Below are 21673 nucleotides of genomic sequence, written 5' to 3' on the forward strand. Positions count from 1 at the left end.
TAATGAATTAAATCATAGTCCCTCTAATTACATAGTTACAACAATTTAATCACACCCCATTTTCTACTACAATGCTATGCTTGTAGTGCCTGCTTAAATATAAAAATCATGCGCGTGGAACAAAATTTAAGATTCCTTGTTGAAATTAGAAAGAATGAAGAAAGAAAATATGGGTTGCCTATCTGACATACATGCCATGTTCAGTTCTAATTTTGATTTTAGGCACAAAAAATTTGCCTAAACTTGGTTAACTTGAAAGCAAAATGAGAACAGTCATTCCACTTATAGTGACGGTGACCATCTTTGTTGAATTGCTGGGATTTCAAACATGTGCTCATGTTTTCAATTTTTCACAATCACACGCTTTGGTATGTTTTCTTGGGAAATCGTTCTTATTGACCTTGAAATAAGACATTTTCATACACTTAAGTAATAAATTTGGTGTCCCAAGTCCAAGCATAGCCGGCACCAAATACTTGTACCAAAATATTCAATATTTTTTAACAAACGTTGACATCCAAAATTCAGTAGTCTCTATTGCGTGCACCTCACTTTTCTTGTTCATATTTCCTACCCTTCATCACAAATCCAATAGCCTACAATTTTTCATTGTTCCCCATGCAAAACACCACATATAAAACCATTTCTTTCGTTCATTCACGGTGAAAATTTCTTCACAAACAACACAACATCTTCCTTAAACCCCTCTTCCTTCATAACAATCAATCTAATCTAAAATCCTAAGGAACCAAAACACCCCTTATTCCTTCCATGGCCAATTCTCATTACTCTAAATACTTTCATCTTTCATGCAAATCCTTTTCTCTAGCTCTTCTCGTTGTTTACTTGCTTCTTGTTGGTTCTTGCACTGCAATAAGGACAGAGGCAACTATGAGGCTCAAAGGAAGCTCAGAACTTCTCCGGGGAAAGCAACAACCGCGATTTCCATACAAAGGCCTTGTTTTCAACTTCTTCCCTAAAGGGATGCCAATACCACCTTCAGGCCCTTCAAACAGGCACAACTCAGTGGTGGATTCCACACCTCATAATTGAGTTTAAATAATATGTCGTTTTTTGCATGAGTTTCTCCAATTTTTGGTTTTGAATTGATAAGAGAGATGCAAGGTTTGGCTCTTTGATTCTAAATTTTAATGTATATAAAAAATGTTGGTACTTGGCATATAGTAATAAATTTACTCATTGTTTAGTATGAGAGCCTTTTGTTATTGTATTTACTTATTATATGTTCATTTTGTCCTATTGATTTTTGCTCTGTGATGATGATCAATCAAACCAAATGGTTTCATTTAAATCTCAGTTTGTTTATTTTCATGTGTGTCTGCAACTAGCAAATCAGAAACATCAGCACTTGTCAGATTTTCATTAATGTTGAACATACCCTCCACTTGTTCCTTTTCTTTGTGTCTACGTGTAACATTGACTTAAGGTTGGTGTTCATAAATAAAAAAGCCAGCTTTTGGATCTTTTCCTAGAACTGTAGGACAAAGGGCAATAATAGAACGCTCAATTTTTACAAAGTCTTCGAAGTTGCCCTTTGGAAAACTTAGGCCTAAGGAGTGTGTGTGGCTTGGCCCACTCACTAGGAAAACTTTCACTTAATGAAAACTTTGTTTTCTTCCAAACTCTGTTTCTTGCTTTAAATTGCCTATGCTTTTTTGATGTCTTATTGAAGAAATTTGGCACGTACCTATTGACACCCATAGAATTAGTCCAATGAGACAAGCTATGGCTATGGAAGAGATCTTGATGTTGGGTCCATATTAGGTAAAGTCCAATTTCTTCTAGGGCTGCATCTTGTATATTCATTCATTACAGCCAAGTATGGTTGGAATTGTGCATGAATTTCAATGTCTATAAATCCCTCAAAGCAAGGGAATTAGTAGAATAAAGTTCATAATCTCAAGGGCTGCTTCAAACCGAGTGATAAATTAATGCGTGCTAGAGTTTTTCCTAAAATCCAATTGAATTTCAACTTTGTCAGCTATTGAGATATTTGTCACCTTGACCATATGCTAAGGGGAATTTAGGTTAGGACCCTTAGGTGCATTTATTGAATTGGAATAAATTGAATTAAATAGTGCCTGGAATTCGGCCTCTGAAACTTCTAAAACAGTAAGGATTTCAAAGAAGTGATATGTTCTTCCATAATCTTCTTACATTAAAAAGCTTCTCCTTAACCCAATTACCCAATCACAATAGGAACAAGATATATGGAAAGTTCACAAAACAATGAACTGATGAAAAAGATGTTGGGTGGAACTTCTTCATTTTCGCCTTTTTCATCCGTTTGCCAAACGGGCCCTTAAGGTAAATTAAATTTTTAAAAAAATTAAAAGAGGATTATGTGTTTTCTGGCAACTATGCCCTGATTTAATTAGATTTAGCACAATGGTAAGCAAATCTTTAGTTTGAAGATATGTTTGCAAAGTTTATGCTGACTTTAAGTGCATATGCAGCATGCACATAGTAAAAAAATGTATCACCCGTCAATGCTTGACAATATAATAAATGTTGCACGTTTTCAACAAAAAGATACTCTCAAGACCTTTTTGTACGGTATCTTAGGAGGCTTGGTGCATACCATTATACCAAATAGCTAGAATTTCGGAAACAGGTTCCCTTTATCACTATTTTCGTGTGAATTTTTGGCCTTGATCATTTTGTAATGAAATACTTAAATTCAAAAGTAACTAAGTAGAATTGGAATATGGGATTAGCAATTAAAGATCCAACTGTTCACTTGGTTGAAAAAGCTTTAACACCATGTTAGAAGTCAACTATCTCGTAATATCAAACTACTAGGCACAAGGTTAATTTTTATTTTTTAACTTCAACATTACAAAATGATTTAGTTTTTATGAGGTTATAGTAGTTTAAAGTTCTGACTTATAGATAGTCCAATAATGTCACTATCCATTTCACACCCCTCATATATATATATATATATATTTCTTATCACATTAAATACCCACCACATCTATTATTTTTCTTTCTTCTCACCTTATCTCTCTCTGAATATCTATACTCCCAAATAATATCTACAAAACAATTTCCAATAGTTTGTGACATTTTGAAAGGTTAGGTAGCTGTTAATTATTTTAAAAGAATTCCTATTACTGATCTAACTCTTTGGGAAGAACTTGAAGGAATCCAACTAAGAGTTGCCTTGACCAATGACTTTGTACCACTCCTTTCACCAATCCCCTTTGTGATGATGTTATTTAATTAACTTTATTGTATAAGGCCATTTGGACAAACCTCAAAACTTATTGTTGTTTGTTACCAGCTTCTGCAAAGGAAGCATACCTGGATCATCAGGAATTAGTGATTGATAGCATGGCACCTTATGATAGGTTATCCAAATAACAAAATTTTCACCTTAATCATGAGCAAATAAAGGGTATTGCATTGATATACAGGTGATGTGGCTCTTAGTCAAATTGCCAATGAATTGCGTGGATATATTAGCTGACAGAGATCATGCAAAATACCTAATGAGAGTTTGATGTATTGGTATATTATATAGCAAGAGACGTGGTCTCAATTTCTTTTTTCACTCCAACTTGACTTGTTTGGGGAATGGAAATTGAATATTTTTTTAAAAACTTTTTTGTTGGATTTGAAAAGACAGTAAATGTATTCAATTAAAGAGATTAGACATGTATCAAAGTAACTGTATCATTTTAATGAACATGATAATATTTTGACAACATCAATTACTATTCTGAGTTGAGAGATACACGAAACTATAACTTTCAATCATACTCAAAGTTGAATTTAACTTTGAATTGAGTTAAAGAAATATATATTTATTTCTTTTCAATTATAGAATCAAAATAGAACAGTTTAATTCAAACTTATCTGGATAAATGCACTTTTAATTCAGGAAAACAAAAGAAAGCCTAAAATTCCTATGTATAAACACAAATTTTGAATCAAGGTATTCCGGCAAGTAGAACTTATTAGATGCATGTGTGTTCTAATTCTATTAAAGCCATTATTTTGGTAGGACTTTCCTTAAGTGTAATCTAACCCGAGAGTTTCAGATTAGGCTTTCTTGCCTAACCTATTTTGTGTATGATAAAAAATAAAGTAAATTTCTCTTTGCAAGAGCCAATGACCATGTTTTCTGTTCTGTAGAATGGTGAACAATTTTCAGTTTTCACGGAATCCAAATCTCAAGAACTTCAATGTTGGTAGAATACATGCCCTGAGATGATAGAAATAAGAAAATATATCAATGATTTATAGTGATTATTGCATAAACGTTTTAAGTTTATAATGAAAATGATATGATACTCTTTCTTTTCATAAAAAGTCACAACTTTCAACACTTGCTTGTTAAAAATAAAGTTTGACACTTTATCAAGTTGGTGAGGTCTAGTACATAAAGTTAAATAATGATGTTCTTGGACTATACTCAAAAATCAATTCTTAATAATTTTTATGCTTTTTTTTTTTTTTACCATTTTCAATCGGACAACAATTCATTTGATGTATCTGTTGCATTAGGTTCCCTAACATTTTCTCTTAACATAATCAAATAATATTCATATATAGAAGAGTTTCTGCCAATCACAAGTCACAAGTAACATTCTCTTCATTAGTTCCTGATCCAACTTCCTGTAAAATGGATTAATTATTAATATCCAATCCCTACAACAACTATTATCACAAAGCATGCATATTGCATTATTGCTACAGTTTTTCTATAATTTTTTTTCACTGAATTTGATATCTAGCTCTTTGCTCTATTTCATTTCATCCAGTTAGCTTGAATTTTATCTGTGACTATTAATATCTCCATCCCTATCAATGTCGTTTTTAAAATTTTGTGACTAAAAGTTGAAATTATGTAGTATAATAAAAGAAAAACCTATTTAATTGATTTACTGTGCTCACATGCAAGTGAAGTCACATCTCCTGGTGAAGGCTATGCTTTACAGTTCATTTAGTGGTTTTCATAATCAATAACAAATTACTTAAACCTGAACAACTTCACCTGCGACAAGTTCAATGAAATCTTGCGGCCTCAATTGTTCAACTGCACTAGCAACGACAATTTCATATAAGGTATCATCGATTTGAAGAAAAAAAAAAAAGTCTGCAAATATAGATTCAAATTTTAAGTACTGAAAAGTTTCAATTTCTAATTGATTGTGTAATATACTAAAAGATTTTGGTGAATTTTAATTTGATGTTTGAATGCTAGTAAATTTTAACCAGCATATATAACTTCACTAGTCAGAAGTATTGCCTCTGAAATTTGTTTTTCATTTGGCAGTGTATTTTAATCCAAAATTCATTTTGATCTATTTTCCTCAGGAAATCATTTTGGGGCTCCTTTTGCAACCCAATTATCTGGCTCATCAGCATAGATAAAAATCATAAAATTTTCATAAGTACTTAGATTTTGTCAATTAAAGCAGCTAATTTTGTTGCATTCTTGAATGTTATTGGTAAAGGTCACATGACACCTAAAGGTAAATGGTTAAAATTGCATGGATTATTCTACCGAGGTAAAACCACATGAAATCTTGGAATTGTGGGTTAGTGGGCTCGCAAAGTTGGCTTTGGATGTTTGTATGGACTTGGACTCAAAGATGGGCTCAGACATGCTTTAGACTCTTATCTTAATCATCTTAACCCAAAAAAAGGAATCATCTTATCATAATGTAGATGCTCTTAAACGAGTGATCAAAGCTAATCACACCAAGAAATTGTTTCTTGTTGTTAATCACTGGAAGATGCAAAGATTGCATAGAACAGTCTTTTGCTGTATGATGAAAAATACCTTAATAGAGAATAAAAACATTAATACTTTATCAATGTTACACACAAATAGGAATGCTTAAAACTAAACCAAGAGAAACTAACTTGTATGAATATTAACTTACGTTATGTTGTTATAATTTAATTAGTATTCTTAAATTTAAATTTTGAATATATAATTGTGTAAATATTTAAAACATGAGTTTTGTCTTTGACAATAATTTTTAAAGAATTGTATAAAAATAATATATATATATATATATATATATATATATATATGTGTGTGTGTGTGTGTGTGTGTGTGTGTGTGTGTGTGTGTGTGTGTGTGGTATAAATAAAAAAATAGAATTGAAAACAAGGAAAGTTAAAAAAATGATAAAATTAATGCTACTTTTTAGTTTTTTTAAAAAAAAAAACTTGTAAACTAGGAAAATTCATTTTTCGATTACACTTCAACAAAAAAATCTAAATCGATTTAAATTGAGTTAAATTATATTCTAAACTAAATTGAATCCATTGAGAGATATTGTGTGGGAAAAATAATTGTCGTTTTCTTGAAATAAATTAATTCCTAAAGGCAATTGATTGGAATAGCGCATACAAAGTGTAGTAAAATCTCAGCATTAAAGGAAAACTAAAGCCAACTAAAAGTCACAAATAAGCTGTGATAAAAATTAAAGCTCTGTAAAAAACACTTAATTGTGTTTTTTATTTTCAATTTAAATTATGTGTATTTGTATTTTTTTTTTCCAACTAATTAAGATCTTTTATGCAATATTTGGAAAAAATGGACTGAGGAATGTATTGATTTACGATTTAATAATTCAACAGTACTTGAATCGGAATTAAATTGGTCATAATTAAATATACATTTTTGGTAATATATAATATATTGGACAATAAATTAGTATAAATTTTTTTTAAAAAAATAAGTTAAGTAATTTTTATTTATTTTACCAATTTTATTTCACTCAGAATTCTTAAAATCTGTTTACTTAAAAAATTTAAATCTAATTACCTATAAGAGCGTAAATTTAAAAAAAAAAAGAATTAATCTGTTCAATTTTGGTTATAATATTTCTCACACTTATGTCATTATCTATACTATAACTCTATAATGAGATTACTACTAAAAGTGAATTAATTAATAAGAAAGTTTTAGTTCTCACAGTAGCAATCCATGATGCGTGATCTATATTGCTACGTGACTCTAATAATTACGTGATTGAAATTTTATTAACTCGTACACTTCAAAATGAACAGAGAAATTGACAAATAAAAGGCACGTCATATATCATCATCATCATCAGATACATGTGAGTGAAACTTTTATAAAGTAAGGTTTAAAGAGAGTCATGTAACTCTATACCATTGAAGATCACTCTCAAACTCCCACCTTTTCTACTTAGCTTTTAATAATTCAACAAATTTCTTTCATATTTTTTTTTAATTTTTAATAAAAAATTCTTCAAACTATTATATAATTATTAATAAATGAGGTACATAATTTAGCAATTTCAAGACTACCCATTAATGAAAGTTTTCTTTCTTTTTTCTTTTTAAATTTAATCCTTGTTAGCAATTATAAAAAATAATTATCAAATTTTACTTACATTAGTATTTATGCCAAGTCACCGCTCGTATTACTTAAAGTAATTATTAATGTAAGTCATTTATTTATTTTTAAGCATATATCCTTGTTTAGAGTAATTGTTTTGATAAAAATACATAATATTTTATTACTTTCATTCATAAACTATTAATGGCAATCTTATTTGTATTTATTTTTAAACAAGAAAGACAATAATTCTCAACTAGAACATAATATATAACTTAATAAAAAAAATGATATTGAATTCATCAAATGCAATATCTATCAAAACAATATAATATAGATTGGTAATTTAGTATACTCATGAACTAAAAAAAATCTAAAATGATTAATTATATGATCTCAATCTAAATATGTAACTCAAACATCCAAATGAACTAATAAAAATGCTTTTCACACACAACGTATGTCCATTAACTTCACTTAACCAGCTTTTGAAAGTGGGTGCTACATCTAAAGTTAAAAAACGTAGCATAATATTTAAAAATAAATAAATAAGCATGGGTCCAACAACTTTTCGATTTTTGGTGTTATTTATTTTAAAATAATATTTAGAAAAAATTTATTTTATTTCTTTGCATGTTTAATTATGGAAAATTTAAATTTTAACTTTAAAAAATATATAATGCAATACTATACCCTTTTGAAAGTGTATAAAAAAATTATTCTATTATTTAATTGTCTAATTTTTCTATTTTTTTAGACAAAAGTACTCCAAATCACTAATTTATTCTCTTATAAGCATTTTTTGGAGTTATTTTTTTATTTTAAAATCACTGAGAAAAAGTAACTTCATAATGAACCATTAGTAAATATTTATCTCTCTTTTTAAAAGAGCCTTTTTTGAGCACTTTTTTTTGCACTTGCAATTTTATAAGTAACTGCTATTATTGTGTGTATTAAAATTGAAAATTTTTGGAGTTAAATATTTATGAAGGGTCCAACGTTTAAATTAAATTTATTTTGATATTATATTTAAAATCTACTTTATATAAAAAATCAAACTTTATAAAGAATATTCCTGTTATATTCCATACTACTGTTTGCCATCTTAAATATGTGTTATAAATGATGCATTTTTTGCGTAGAGTCTTAATTTAATTCTTTTGACTAAAACTGACTGTCTGACGTATTAATAATAAAAGAAGAAAAAGTTAAGAACCATTTAAAAGGGAAGATTTTTTTTCTTCATAACGTATATTTCTTTATTTAAAAAATATGAAAAAAACACGTAATTCTATATAAAAAAAACAACACAATTAAAATTTCAAACAGATATTTACATTTATGCCTCGTTTGCTTCAATAAAGAAGATTGGGAGAGAAAAAAAAATCAAAGAAAAAAAAACAATGTATTTCTATCTTTAATTTTATCGCGAAGGAGAATAAAAATATAATTAACATTAATTTTATTAAAAAATTTGTATAAAGAAAAAATGATGCAAAACAAGTAACAAAATTTAATGCAATTAATATATATATATATATATATATATATTTTTATTTTTTTTTAATTTTTTTTTCTACTTTTGCAAGTAGGGATGGAAACAAGTTAGGTCAAATCAGACTTTACTTTAAACAGACCTGACCTGTAACATAATTATTAGGCTTGAGTCTGGTTTGTTACCTGTTAAAGACTTTATTTTCAGTGACCTAGTCTGAATCCTGTTAACAAAAAAAAAAAAATCTTAATATTAATGAAAATATAAATATTTTATTATCAAATTAGTTTACATATTTTTTTATTTTTCATTTGTATTATTAATAATTATTAAATAATTTTAATAATTTTTAATATATTATTTGAGCACTAATTATAAATATTTCATATTAAATAAATTTTTATTTATATTTTTTAATTTATTTTTAAAAATTATTAAATTATTAAAGATTTTAGTTTTTTTTAGATCATATTTTATTTGTTTAAAGACATCTTATATTTAATAAATAAAGTTACAATAAACACATAAAACTGATCATAAAAAATAACATGCACATAATTTGTTGAATTAACCAAAAGAAAATTATTATATTTTAATAAATAAATAAATTTAAATTCAATGTAATGTATATATATATATATATATATATATATATAATGACAATAATAATAACTATTAAATTAAAAAAATAATAATTATAAAATATTTAATTTTTTTATTTCATTAATTTATTATTTTAAATTAACAACTACATGTAAAATTAACAACATGGTAACATTAATAGAATATAAAAAAATATTATTGATACAATAAATTAAAATATATACTTACAATATAAAATATAAATTGATAAAATTATCTAATAATTTAATTTTTATTTATGTAAATATTTACGAATTATTGAATTTCAAATGTATGTTAATAACTATAGTTAAAGTATTAAAATTTTTAATTATTTTTAATGATAATTATATTTTTTTTGTGTAAAGATATCTTATATTTAATAAATAAAATAACAGTAAATACATAAAATTGATAACAAAAAATAATACTTACAAAATTTGTTGAATCAGGTAAAAGAAAATTATTATATTTAAAAAAGTAAATAAACAGTTATTGTAAAAATTATAGATAAAAAATATTTATATTATAAAATTTAAGGATGCAAAAAAATAACATATGAGTGTAGCAAAAATTAATAAAATTTATATTTAAATTAAAATAACTTATATTTCTAAATTTTTATCTTAATAAAAAATATGTAATAAAATTATATATATATAATGACAATAATAATAACTAGCAAATTAAAAAAATAATTACAAAATATTTAATTTTATTTTAAATTAACAAATATATGTAAAATTAACTACACTATAACATTAATATAATATAGAAAATATTACTGATACAATATATATATATATATATATATATATATTATAAATTGATAAATTAATTAATAATTTAATTTTTTATTTATATCTTTTTTGTAAATATTTATTAATTATTGAATTTTGAATGTATATTAACAACTATATTTTTTAAGAAAAAATTTAGTTATATCTATGTCAAATTCGTAAAAAATAATTATTTAAAATTTGACATATTTATATTTAGTTATGTTGCAGTGTGTTGTGTATCTGGTATGTAAAAATTTTTTATAAGTATTTTACGCAAAAAATTTATACTAATAAAAATAAAATACATATTAAGTTACAAAAAATATATATTATTATATATAATTTATTTAAAATTATATTATTTATATTACTTACTATATGATCTTATTATATATATATATATATATATATATATTGTATATGAAAATTTTTATTTTATTTTATATAATTTTAGTTTCGAATAAAATATAATTCATATTTAAAATTTTTTATTTATTATAAAGAAAAATAATTAAACATAATATATTAATATAATAATATTATTTTATTTTTTAATTTTATTTCGTTTAGTTTTGATTGTATTTTGTTCCTGTTCAAAAATTTAACTACTTTTTAACGTATTTAAATGTAACAAATATGATAATTTATTATTAAATTAATTTGTTATTTAAAAAGTGTAATCGTGTATAAATATTTTTAATTTTTAATAAAATATAATTTTTATTTATTATAATTATAAATAAAAAGAATTATAACATAATATATTAATTTAATATAACAAAATTAAAAATATATTATTAAATAAATTTATTATTTAAACATATTTTGACAGCTGTATTTTTAAATTATATATATAGGTTACTCTGTCAGACTTAACAGACTTTGAAAACAGTTCAAGTCTGATTTGTTTACTTAAATAGACCTTAAAAAAAGTTTAAGTGTTATTTGTTTATTAAAAAGGTCAGGACAAGACAAACCTAAATCAAGCAAGCTGCAGGCCTCTGTCAGATAGTCTAACCTGTTTCCATCCTTACTTGCAAGTATGATTTGGAGCTATATTTGTAAAAATAATAAAAGACTAAATAACATAATTTTTTTTACACATTTTTAAATATCAAGATTTAAATTTCACATGACTAATTATATGAAAAATAAAATATGCTTTTCTCTAATATTAATTACTTATTCATTTTAAAACTACTTAAAAAAAGTAACTTTATAATAAATCATTAATAAATATTTATATCATTTATTAAAAGGGCCTTGTCAGCACTTTTTTTTTTCTGAACTTGCAGTTTTCATAAATAAATGCTAGTATTGTATATTAAATTTGAAAATTTTGGAATTAAATACTTGTGAAGGGTCCAACGTTCAAATTAAATTTACTAGGATATTATATTTAAAATTTACTTTATATAAAAACTTAAACTTTATAAATAATATTCTTATTATATTCCATATTACTGTTTGTCATCTTAAATGTGTTATAAATGATGTATTTTTAACGTAGTCTTCTTCTAATTGTTTTGACTAAAACTGACTCTGACATATTAATACTAAAAGAAGTAACAGTGAAGCATCATTTAAAAGGGCAGATATTTTTTTTCTCTTCATAACGTGTATTTCTTTATTAAAAAAATATGAAAAGAAACACGCAATTCTATATATAAAAAACAACACAATTAAAATTTCAAACAGATATTCACATTATTTACAGATATGCATCGTTTGTTTCTATAAAAAAAAAGGGAAATAAATAAAAACCAAAGAAAGAAATTAAATAATGTATTTCTCTTTTTGATATTACCGCGAAGGAGAATAAAAAAAATAATTAACATTAAATTTATTAAAAAAATTGTATAAAAAGAAAGTGAAGCAAAACAAGTAAAAAAATTCAATGCAATTAACATACTTTGAATTGTTTAAAATTATAAAGTCTCATGAATTTTATTTTTAGTTTAACATTTTTTATATAATTAAGAAGGTGAGTGAGCAGATACCTGACGGGAACTAAAATAAAAAGCACATAAAAACAAAGTGAGTTGAAAAGGGAGATGATGCAATGGCGGTGATGAATAGGACGGTTTAGTGGAAAGAGAAAAAGAGGAGAGTGTTGAGTAGAGGTAGAAAGAGAGAATCACATGAGTAGCGAGAGAGACAAAGACAGTTACAACTTACAATGTTGTTTTCTTTTGTAATATAACACTTTCCAATCACAATTCACAAACTACCGCTTCCTTCCCGCCGTTGCTGGCTGCCACATGTTAATTGTTTTCTTGCAACATCTTTGACCCCACAACACACATTAACTCTTCTCTTCCACCCAATTACACACACTAACTCTTCTCTTCCACCCAATTACACACACTCTCTCCCCTCTAAATTTCTATCTTTCTTCTTCTTCTTCTCAATCACAGTTCACAATGACAGACACCACTGATGATATTGCCGAGGAAATCTCCTTCCAGAGCTTCGATGATGATTGTAAGTTGCTTGGTAATCTTCTCAATGACATTCTCCAGCGTGAGGTTGGCACCAACTTGGTTGAAAAACTCGACAGGATTCGAGTTCTTGCTCAGGTCAAACCAAAGAAACAATCTTTTTCTTCTTTGCGTCGTACCCGTCTTCTCTTTTACTAATGGGGTTTCCTTGTTTTGCTTCTTCTTTCACTATTTACTAATCCTGTGTGATTTCTTGTGCTTTTACTTTCATCGGGTTTTGCCGTTTTTTTCTTTTTTTATTTCTCTTTTATGGGAATTCTGTGATTGAAAGTGGGTATCATTTAGTGATGTTTCATGGTGCATGGTATGGAATGACTTAACCGATGTGGGAGGTTTTATTTGTAATTAATCGTGATGATGCATGTCGCATGTGATGTGTGTGAGTTCTTTGGATTTCTTGGACGTGAAAATTGGGTGACAAAATTGAGGTTTCTCCTCTTTTGCAGAGTGGTTGTAATATGAGGCAAGCGGGTATTGTGAACATGGCAGAGCTGCTTGAGAAACAGTTGGCTTCAGAGTTATCAAAGATGACACTGGAAGAAGCTTTGACCCTTGCTCGTGCCTTCAGCCATTATCTTACGTTGATGGGTATAGCTGAAACTCATCACAGGTAATTGAGTCACGAACTTGTCTTTTACTTTTATTTCTTGATAAGTAGTCTTGCGTGTTTCTTTGATTGTTAGTCTAGAATTGTGAATGAAAATCAAAAGAACTAATTTTATTGTAATACTACGAGTTCTAGTAGTAATTTTTTTCAGAAATTATGTTTTTGCAGGGTTCGTAAAGGAGGGAATATGGCACAAACTGCAAAATCTTGCGACGATATATTTAACCAGCTGGCGCAGGGTGGAGTCTCCCCAGATGAACTTTATAACACAGTCTGCAAGCAGGTTTATTTTGTTCTTGTACATTCTATCTGCATAGATGAAAGTAATCTTCCATGAATTGATCACCATAATGCTTCCTTGGAATTTTGGAAATTGTAGAAAGCACTCTGCTGGGAAAAATTAGAAATTTTGAATCTTCAATTATTTTCTTTCTAGATAGTTCTTTATTATTATTTTGAAATCTGATGTTTATACTTTATATTGCCATTTTTTCTATCAAGTTTCCTTTTCCTTTTTCAAATTCAATTTTATTTATGTTGCCACAGGAAGTTGAAATTGTTCTTACCGCTCATCCCACACAGATTAATCGCCGTACCTTACAATACAAACACATTAGAATTGCTGTGAGTTTGTTGACCTTGTTTGGCCATAGAAATTTCCAAAAGCTTGATTTCCATCTCAAATATCATATAAGCATTTGTCTCTAACTACTTTTCCCCTCCTCCATTTAGCATCTTTTGGATTACAATGATCGACCTGATCTTAGCCTTGAAGATCGAGAAATGGTGATTGAAGATCTGGTAATTTTACTGAACTGTATTTTCACTCTAGAAAGCCTCTGTACTGTGAAAATGGGAGATGATCTCCTTTAACATTGAAATGGGTTGTGTAATTCCTTTTTCTGGAAGTATTTCTTGTATTCTCATAGATCACAATTGATTTTGTAGGTGAGAGAGATAACTTCAATATGGCAGACAGATGAGCTTAGGCGCCAAAAACCCACTCCAGTTGATGAAGCTAGAGCTGGTAAGTTTCACTATTATATATGTCAGCTCTTGCATACTTTGGTTCACAGCAAAAGAAAATAAAAATATTTGGGCTCATAAGAACTGCCTGTTGTATAAATTCCCCCAGGTTTGAATATTGTGGAGCAGTCACTCTGGAAAGCTGTTCCCCATTATTTACGACGAGTTAGCAATGCATTAAAGAAGGTATACCATCTGTAATTTATGGTCAATTGGCTTTAGATTCTTCGTAAGATTTGCAATACTATCTATCCTCCCTTGCAGCACACAGGAAAACCACTTCCATTGACATGTACTCCAATAAAGTTTGGATCTTGGATGGGAGGTGATAGAGATGGAAACCCAAATGTGACAGCAAAGGTGAACTTTTTAAACATCCGTTCAAGTACATGATGCTTTTCCTTTACTATGTGATTTTGCTTTTTTCAAATAAGTGGAGGAGTCTTTTCAAGGAGTAAGAACTTACTTAGTAGTGCAACTGTATTCTTCTGTTATAAAATTTTATTAATTGAAAGTTTAAACATGTCATGTGTATTTCGTAAGGGGAAATTTTAAAGTTTGTTGAAATGAAAAAATGTAGAGGGAAAAAAAAAAGCTGCCTATTATTATGTTAAGTAATTCTTTAAATCATTCTTTCTATAATTTCTTTTGGTGTGGTGGTGGGATCTTCTTTACTGGTTCAATCATTGAAATCTATTGTCTGTGATTTAAACAATATCATCAAATCACTAGAATGTTTGTCCAACCTTGGTTTGGATTTTCTTGGTGGAGAACATTTATCTTAATGATTTTGCTTTGATCCTGTAAATCTTGACAGATTTAGTAGTTCCTCTTTAATAGCTTTTCCTTTTCTTCCACAGGTCACAAAAGATGTTTCACTTCTATCTAGATGGATGGCAATTGACCTATACATTCGGGAAGTGGATAGCCTCAGATTTGAGCTATCCATGAACCAGTGCAGTGATACGTTGTCAAGATTGGCACATAGAATTCTAGAAGGTTTGTCAATTGAATATTATTTTGGGTGAGATCCTTCCAAACATTGTTCATCAAAAGTAACACAGATTGCTTATACACATGCAGATTTGAATACTATAAAATCAATCTAGTTCAATCTTTTTAATTTGATTTGTTAGATTTCATAAGAAAGATCCTTAATTATTCTCTTTAAAGCCTACATTTTTTTTGCTTCTTTCTTCTAAAATATTAGCACAAAATTTTGTACTTAAGAATGGACAGGGGCACATTAACATCTAATTCATTGTCAAATCAATGACTAATTTAATGACATAAGATTGACTTCAATTCTTGGGTGAGTGGTAAATACTTGAGACCTCTGTGGATGTTTTTGTGGGAGTGTTTTCTGCATCTGCCTATTATCCGTAATGATAGATTAACATCAACTTCCTGTTTGATACTATTATAATCTGCATCAAAGATTTGATGGTCACTTCTTCCACCACAGAAGCTAACTATGAGAATCGCCGGGAGAATTGGAATCAATCTGTGAATAGAAGTCACTCACTTCCAACACAACTTCCAGCTAGAGCTCATCTACCTTCTTTTGCTGGTACACATAATAGTGTTCATAATTTCTGTCTAGTTCTTTGAGCATATCATATCTAGTATATCCTGAATATTCATATTTTTGTTACCACAAACCATAAATATTTTCATATCCTAATTGCACATATTCATTCATGTAGAAAATGGTGAATCTCTGCATCCCAGACTAGACATTCCAGGACCTGATTACCTGCAACCCAATCACAAGGTAGATCAATTCTGTGATTCAGATATTTCTTGATTTGCCATAGCATATTCGATAATATATTTTTTCATTGATAGGATGGTGGTGTTTCTTTAAGTTCAACTACATCCAAAATTGACAGTCCCAATATTCAATTATCAGTAACAAGTTCATCAAATTCCAGTGCTTCTTCAGCTGCAATTTCATCCTCACCTCTCAACTCTAATCAACTACCTGCTCAAAAGAAATCGTTTGCAGAGTCCCAGACAGGAAGGTCCAGTTTTCAGAAACTTTTGGAGCCAAAGCTTCCTCAACTTGCTGGAATTGCTCCTTATAGAATTGTCCTGGGGAATGTTAAGGATAAGGTGTTGCTTCAAATTTATTCCAGTGGACACTAGTTTAAAAATGAAATAACAGATTGCATAATTATTCTAACTATGCTGTACCTGAGGACATGTTGACAATGTCTAAATAAATTAGGTTGACAAATTTTCTTTTTAGTAGTTTTGAATTGTCAATCTTATGACTGCATGCATCTTTTGTGCCATATGTTCAGCTTGAGAGAAGTCGTAGACGGTTGGAACTTCTTCTTGAGGATGTTGCATGTGACTATGATCCTTTGGATTACTATGAAACAACTGATCAGCTTTTGGAACCTCTCCTCCTCTGTTATGAATCTTTGGTATTCTCTCTTCTTCCTTCTTTTCCCTGAAGCATTGTCCAAAATTGGTGTGTAACTCTCCATTTCTTCAGCAATCATGTGGATCTGGGGTGCTAGCTGATGGTCGACTTGCTGATCTGATTCGTAGAGTTGCTACCTTTGGAATGGTGTTAATGAAGCTTGACTTGCGTCAGGTATGATTTAAATTTTATGTTCATTATTACTTGGATAATCAGTTGTGACCTGAGGCTATTATTGTAACAGGAATCTGGGAGACATGCAGAAGCACTTGATGCAATAACAGAGTATTTGGATATGGGTACTTACAGTGAATGGGATGAGGAAAAGAAATTGGACTTCTTAACAAGAGAACTGAAAGGGAAGAGGCCGCTAGTTCCTGTTAGTATAGAGGTGAGATGGTTAGAGTTTTTAGTAAACTATGCACCTGTTTAACAAACTGTGTGTTTTGTGGGATAGGAAATCTTCTCTTTGTATTTTAGAAAAGGAAAGAAGTTGATATCATATTTGATGTGTAAAAAATTAAAGCTATTTTCTTTTCACTTCTCAATATGATTGATTGAATGTTGACTAGTTCTGTAACTACCACTGTCATCTTTTTAGGTGAAAAGTGGAATATTCCCACCTCAAGACTCTGAATTCGGTCTCTTGAGCAAATTACAGTTATTGACACATTTTGAGAAATTCAGTATTGAATTTCCAGTTGCACTCATGAAAAGATAAAAAAGAGTAAACACAAATATTGGTCATCAAAAGATACGAGTGTTTCCAATTTTGTCCTTCAGTGACAATACACCAAAATATTTCATCACTTTCAAATTTTGGCATCAAGTTGAAGGACTTATTTGATGAAAAAATTGAGACTTGAAGACCATTTAGATGTACTTACTATCAAAGAATCAAACTAATGACACTTGTATCTTTGGATGACCAAAATGGTGTTTACTCAAAATAGAAAACCTTGATCTGCTACATGCTCATTCCAATCCCTTTTAATTTGTGCATTAAGTAAATGTATATTTTTCATATTCTAATTACGGCACATATCTAATTTCTATGTCCCAGATATAATCAAAAGCCAAAATCTAGGGTTGTTTCTGAAAATGCAACCAAGATATGAGAGTTGATTTTTTAGCTTGAGCACTAATCAATTCCAAAGAAAAAAATTTCTTTTGCTTTTTTAATTTTTTATTTTTCTCTTGTTGCTTTTGCCTTTCATTCCCATCTCAACTCCCGTTCATGATATTGTAACTGGTGATCGCCAGATCATGTCAACTAACTTTTTATATTCTTCTTTATCTAAAGTAACCAAGAATTGTACTATTATTTGTGATAATTTAATTCATTTTCTATTCCTGGCTATTTCTTATAGGTATCTTTATTTCTTCTTTTAGGTTCCTTCTGATGTTAAAGAAGTCTTGGATACATTCGAAATTGCTGCTGAACTGGGGAGTGATTCACTTGGAGCTTATGTGATCTCTATGGCCTCAAATGTATGATTAATTGCTATGTCTCTTACAAATTATGCATACCATTTTTGCAAAATATCAACTGTAGATTCAGTCTCATCTGGCTTTTCTGGTACTAAAAATATGTGCTTTAATAATCATCAAGTTGTTCCTTTTTATCCAATATGTGTTCGGCATTTCAGCTCTACAGCTGTGAAGGGCATAGTATTGTGGTGAAAATTAAAAGAATTGAAATTGGTATTTGCACTGAAAATAGTGGGTTTTATGCTTGATTGTCAGGCAAGTGATGTCCTTGCAGTAGAGCTTTTACAGAAGGATGCACGGCTTGCTGCTACTGGGGAGTTGGGAAAAGCATGTTCTGGAGGAACGTAAGTATGAAACCTTAGGTGGAACTTATTTATCTTTATATTGGTCTGATCAAAATGGTACATGAGATGAAAAATTCTGTTTGTCAATTATATCTTTATGTGAATAATATTTCTTAAATAAAAACTTGAAATAAATGTTTTACCATGTATATTACTTATTAAATGTTAGCTATCTATACAAACATGTATATTTTGTTTATACTTGTGCACTTGCCGACGCCGTATCCAAGTTGCTTAGGCTTAGTTTTCTGGTCAAAACGTTTGGAAATTGAGTAGTGGGCATGAAATTGCAGGATTAGCCTCTGATCATATAAAATAGAACGGGAAGAACCCAGCATTAATGCATTGTAATTTTACTTGGAAAAAATTAAGAGTTGGGTGAAAAAAATTATTATGATGCTATATGATGAGTTTGTGGTAATTTTCTGGATAATTTGTCAAAAAATATCCCTTTTAGTTGGAATGTTTGAATTTTACTGACATGTTTTACAATAGGTTGCGGGTGGTCCCGCTGTTTGAAACTGTGAAAGACCTGAGAGGAGCTGGTTCAGTTATCCGAAAACTTTTGTCAATAGACTGGTACCATGAACACATCATTAAGAACCATGATGGACATCAAGAGGTACCTTCTTAATGAGGGATTCATTTGTTTTTGCTATGGTTTATATTATGTTTAATTCATTTGATAGTGTTATAAATTTGTATATGCAGGTTATGGTTGGATATTCTGATTCTGGTAAAGATGCTGGCCGCTTTACTGCTGCTTGGGAACTTTACAAAGCTCAGGAAGATGTTGTAGCTGCTTGCAATGATTATGGTATAAAGGTTACACTATTCCATGGCCGTGGAGGTAGTATTGGTCGTGGTGGTGGCCCAACATATCTGGCTATTCAGTCCCAACCCCCTGGGTCTGTGATGGTAGGTTATGCATTTTCCTTTTACAATTATGAGTAAAATATTTTTCTCTGTATTTTATTATTATTGTAAAAAGTTTTCTGTTTGAAAAGTAGTATGAAGCAATGATTGTTATAAATTTTTTTCTCACACTAGAGGAGTTGTGGTGTTGATTGACTCAGGTACTTAATTCCTCGTGATCATTAGGAAATTTTATAACATCCTGACTTTAGGACTGTTGGTGGAAAAATGGTTGATGTAGAAACTCTTCATGAATGTTTGGTTTCTTTAGTTGACGATGTTTTGCCTTTAAATTGTCTATGTTGAATTTTGAAGAACATTACATAATCTTAACAACTTTTGGGCTGGTAAAGCATATGGAATTTATTATTTACTTAAAAGGCAAGTTGTATGATCAACTAAGAATTGGATTTTAGATGTGTATAGTTAACTTATTTTGGAGAAATATTATTTTTAACTTCATGAGAGATCTTTTGAAAAACAAAAAGGATTATTTCTGGGAAAAAAAGCTCTTCCCAACCATGTGCTAAGTTCCACCTCTGATGTGCTGCCTTGTGATGGTTCATTTGAAAGCACAAATTTATTTTTTCATGGTACATTGCAGGGAACACTTCGGTCTACTGAGCAGGGAGAGATGGTGGAGGCCAAGTTTGGATTGCCACAGGTAGCTGTTAGACAACTTGAAATATACACAACAGCAGTGCTACTTGCAACCCTTCGTCCACCTCTCTCACCCCGCGAAGAAAAATGGCGTAATCTCATGGAAGAAATTTCAAACATCAGTTGCCACTGTTACCGCAATGTGGTGTATGAAAATCCAGAATTTCTTTCCTACTTCCATGAAGCCACACCAGAGGCAGAACTTGGCTTCCTTAACATAGGTAGCCGGCCTGCAAGAAGGAAGAGCTCAAGGGGAATTGGACACCTTCGTGCAATTCCTTGGTTATTTGCATGGACTCAAACAAGGTTTGTTCTTCCAGCTTGGCTTGGAGTTGGAGCAGGTTTAAAAGGAGCTTGTGAAAAGGGTCATACTGAAGAGCTAAAAGCAATGTACAAAGAGTGGCCTTTTTTCCAAAGTACTATAGACCTTATTGAAATGGTTTTGGGGAAAGCAGACATTCCTATAGCCAAGCACTATGATGAAGTCCTTGTGTCACAGAATAGGCAAGAGCTCGGTCGTGAACTAAGAAATGAGCTCATGACAGCTGAAAAGTTTGTCCTGGTGATTAGTGGGCATGAGAAACTTCAGCAGAATAATAGGAGCTTGAGAAGGCTTATTGAGAATAGACTTCCCTTTCTCAATCCCTTGAACATGTTGCAGGTGGAGATACTCAAGAGATTAAGACGTGATGATGACAACCATAAAATCAGAGATGCTTTGCTTATCACCATAAATGGGATTGCTGCTGGTATGAAGAATACAGGTTGATCTTGCTTCTCAAGGACTATAATATGCAAGCCTTTTCACATATGTTCATCCTTGTTTTATATTAAGTTGGCTTTGAAATTAAACAACATAAACCATAATGGTGAATGGTTTGTTTTGTTCTCAGAAAATAAGATGTATTTTAATAAAGACTGATGTAAAATTAGGTTTTCCTGCATTTTGGTTCCTACTTACAGGATGACATTTCTGAACTCCTTGCTTAATTTGGGTCGACAATCAAATAGAAAGTGTGGCAACACCCTTTAATAATTAAGGTTCAACTCTCAAGTGATTATTCCTAATTTGCTTTCCGTGATGATTTAATTCAAAATTTTCAGATTGTAAAATCTTTTTAACATTGATCAACAACGTGAGAGCTAATCCTTTTTTATTTGCCACATTAATGTGTTTCCCATGGTCAAATCTTCTGAACAAATTGATCCCTTACTCCCTAATTGGATATGTTAATTGACTAGTAGCAGTGGGAAAAGGGTTATAACTTTCTTCTTTACTTTGGTTTAACACTATAACTGTACACAGTTTATACAGTTGTACATGTGGCATTCTACATTGAAAGTTAGGTGGGGTACTTGAATTTAGCATTGTATGGATTTGGATCTTCTAAGGATAAATTTTGAAAGCAAAGAGAACGTGGGATACACGTCAGCTAATGCGTCTAACAC

The 21673-nt window shown here is 29.6% G+C and overlaps 1 protein-coding gene across 5 annotated transcripts; it reads left to right on the top strand.

Moving 5' to 3' along the window:
* The first annotated feature begins 12353 nt into the window (after nucleotides 1-12353).
* LOC113872516 (phosphoenolpyruvate carboxylase 4-like) lies at nucleotides 12354-21409 on the top strand. 5 transcript variants are annotated; one of them, XM_027510127.1, is made up of 20 exons: nucleotides 12354-12828; nucleotides 13197-13360; nucleotides 13526-13640; nucleotides 13904-13981; nucleotides 14090-14158; nucleotides 14306-14384; nucleotides 14493-14569; nucleotides 14648-14743; nucleotides 15244-15382; nucleotides 15849-15953; nucleotides 16090-16157; nucleotides 16232-16498; nucleotides 16690-16815; nucleotides 16887-16988; nucleotides 17059-17205; nucleotides 18207-18305; nucleotides 18561-18649; nucleotides 19145-19271; nucleotides 19361-19567; nucleotides 20169-21409. In XM_027510127.1, exons 1-20 carry the CDS (start codon nucleotides 12673-12675, stop codon nucleotides 20991-20993), a joined length of 3135 nt encoding a protein of 1044 aa, XP_027365928.1. In that variant the 5' UTR covers nucleotides 12354-12672; the 3' UTR covers nucleotides 20994-21409. The 5 variants fall into 5 exon arrangements, with proteins under 5 accessions (XP_027365928.1, XP_027365927.1, XP_027365929.1 ...); XM_027510126.1 differs by having other exon boundaries at nucleotides 12591-12828; nucleotides 15822-15953; nucleotides 20169-21363; XM_027510128.1 differs by having other exon boundaries at nucleotides 12605-12828; nucleotides 15852-15953; nucleotides 20169-21362.
* Nucleotides 21410-21673: the final 264 nt, after the last annotated feature.

This window comes from Abrus precatorius, unplaced genomic scaffold (assembly GCF_003935025.1).
Source record: "Abrus precatorius isolate BTA unplaced genomic scaffold, Abrus_2018 Scaffold7, whole genome shotgun sequence".
NCBI lineage: Eukaryota > Viridiplantae > Streptophyta > Magnoliopsida > Fabales > Fabaceae > Abrus > Abrus precatorius.

Coding starts and splice junctions, on each gene's coding strand:
- LOC113872516 (XM_027510126.1), top strand. CDS start 12,673: ATGACAGACACCACTGATGATATTGCCGAGGAAATCTCCTTCCAGAGC. Junction 14,159..14,305: donor AAATGGTGATTGAAGATCTG/GTAATTTTACTG, acceptor TTGATTTTGTAG/GTGAGAGAGATAACTTCAAT. Junction 15,954..16,089: donor TCATCTACCTTCTTTTGCTG/GTACACATAATA, acceptor TCATTCATGTAG/AAAATGGTGAATCTCTGCAT.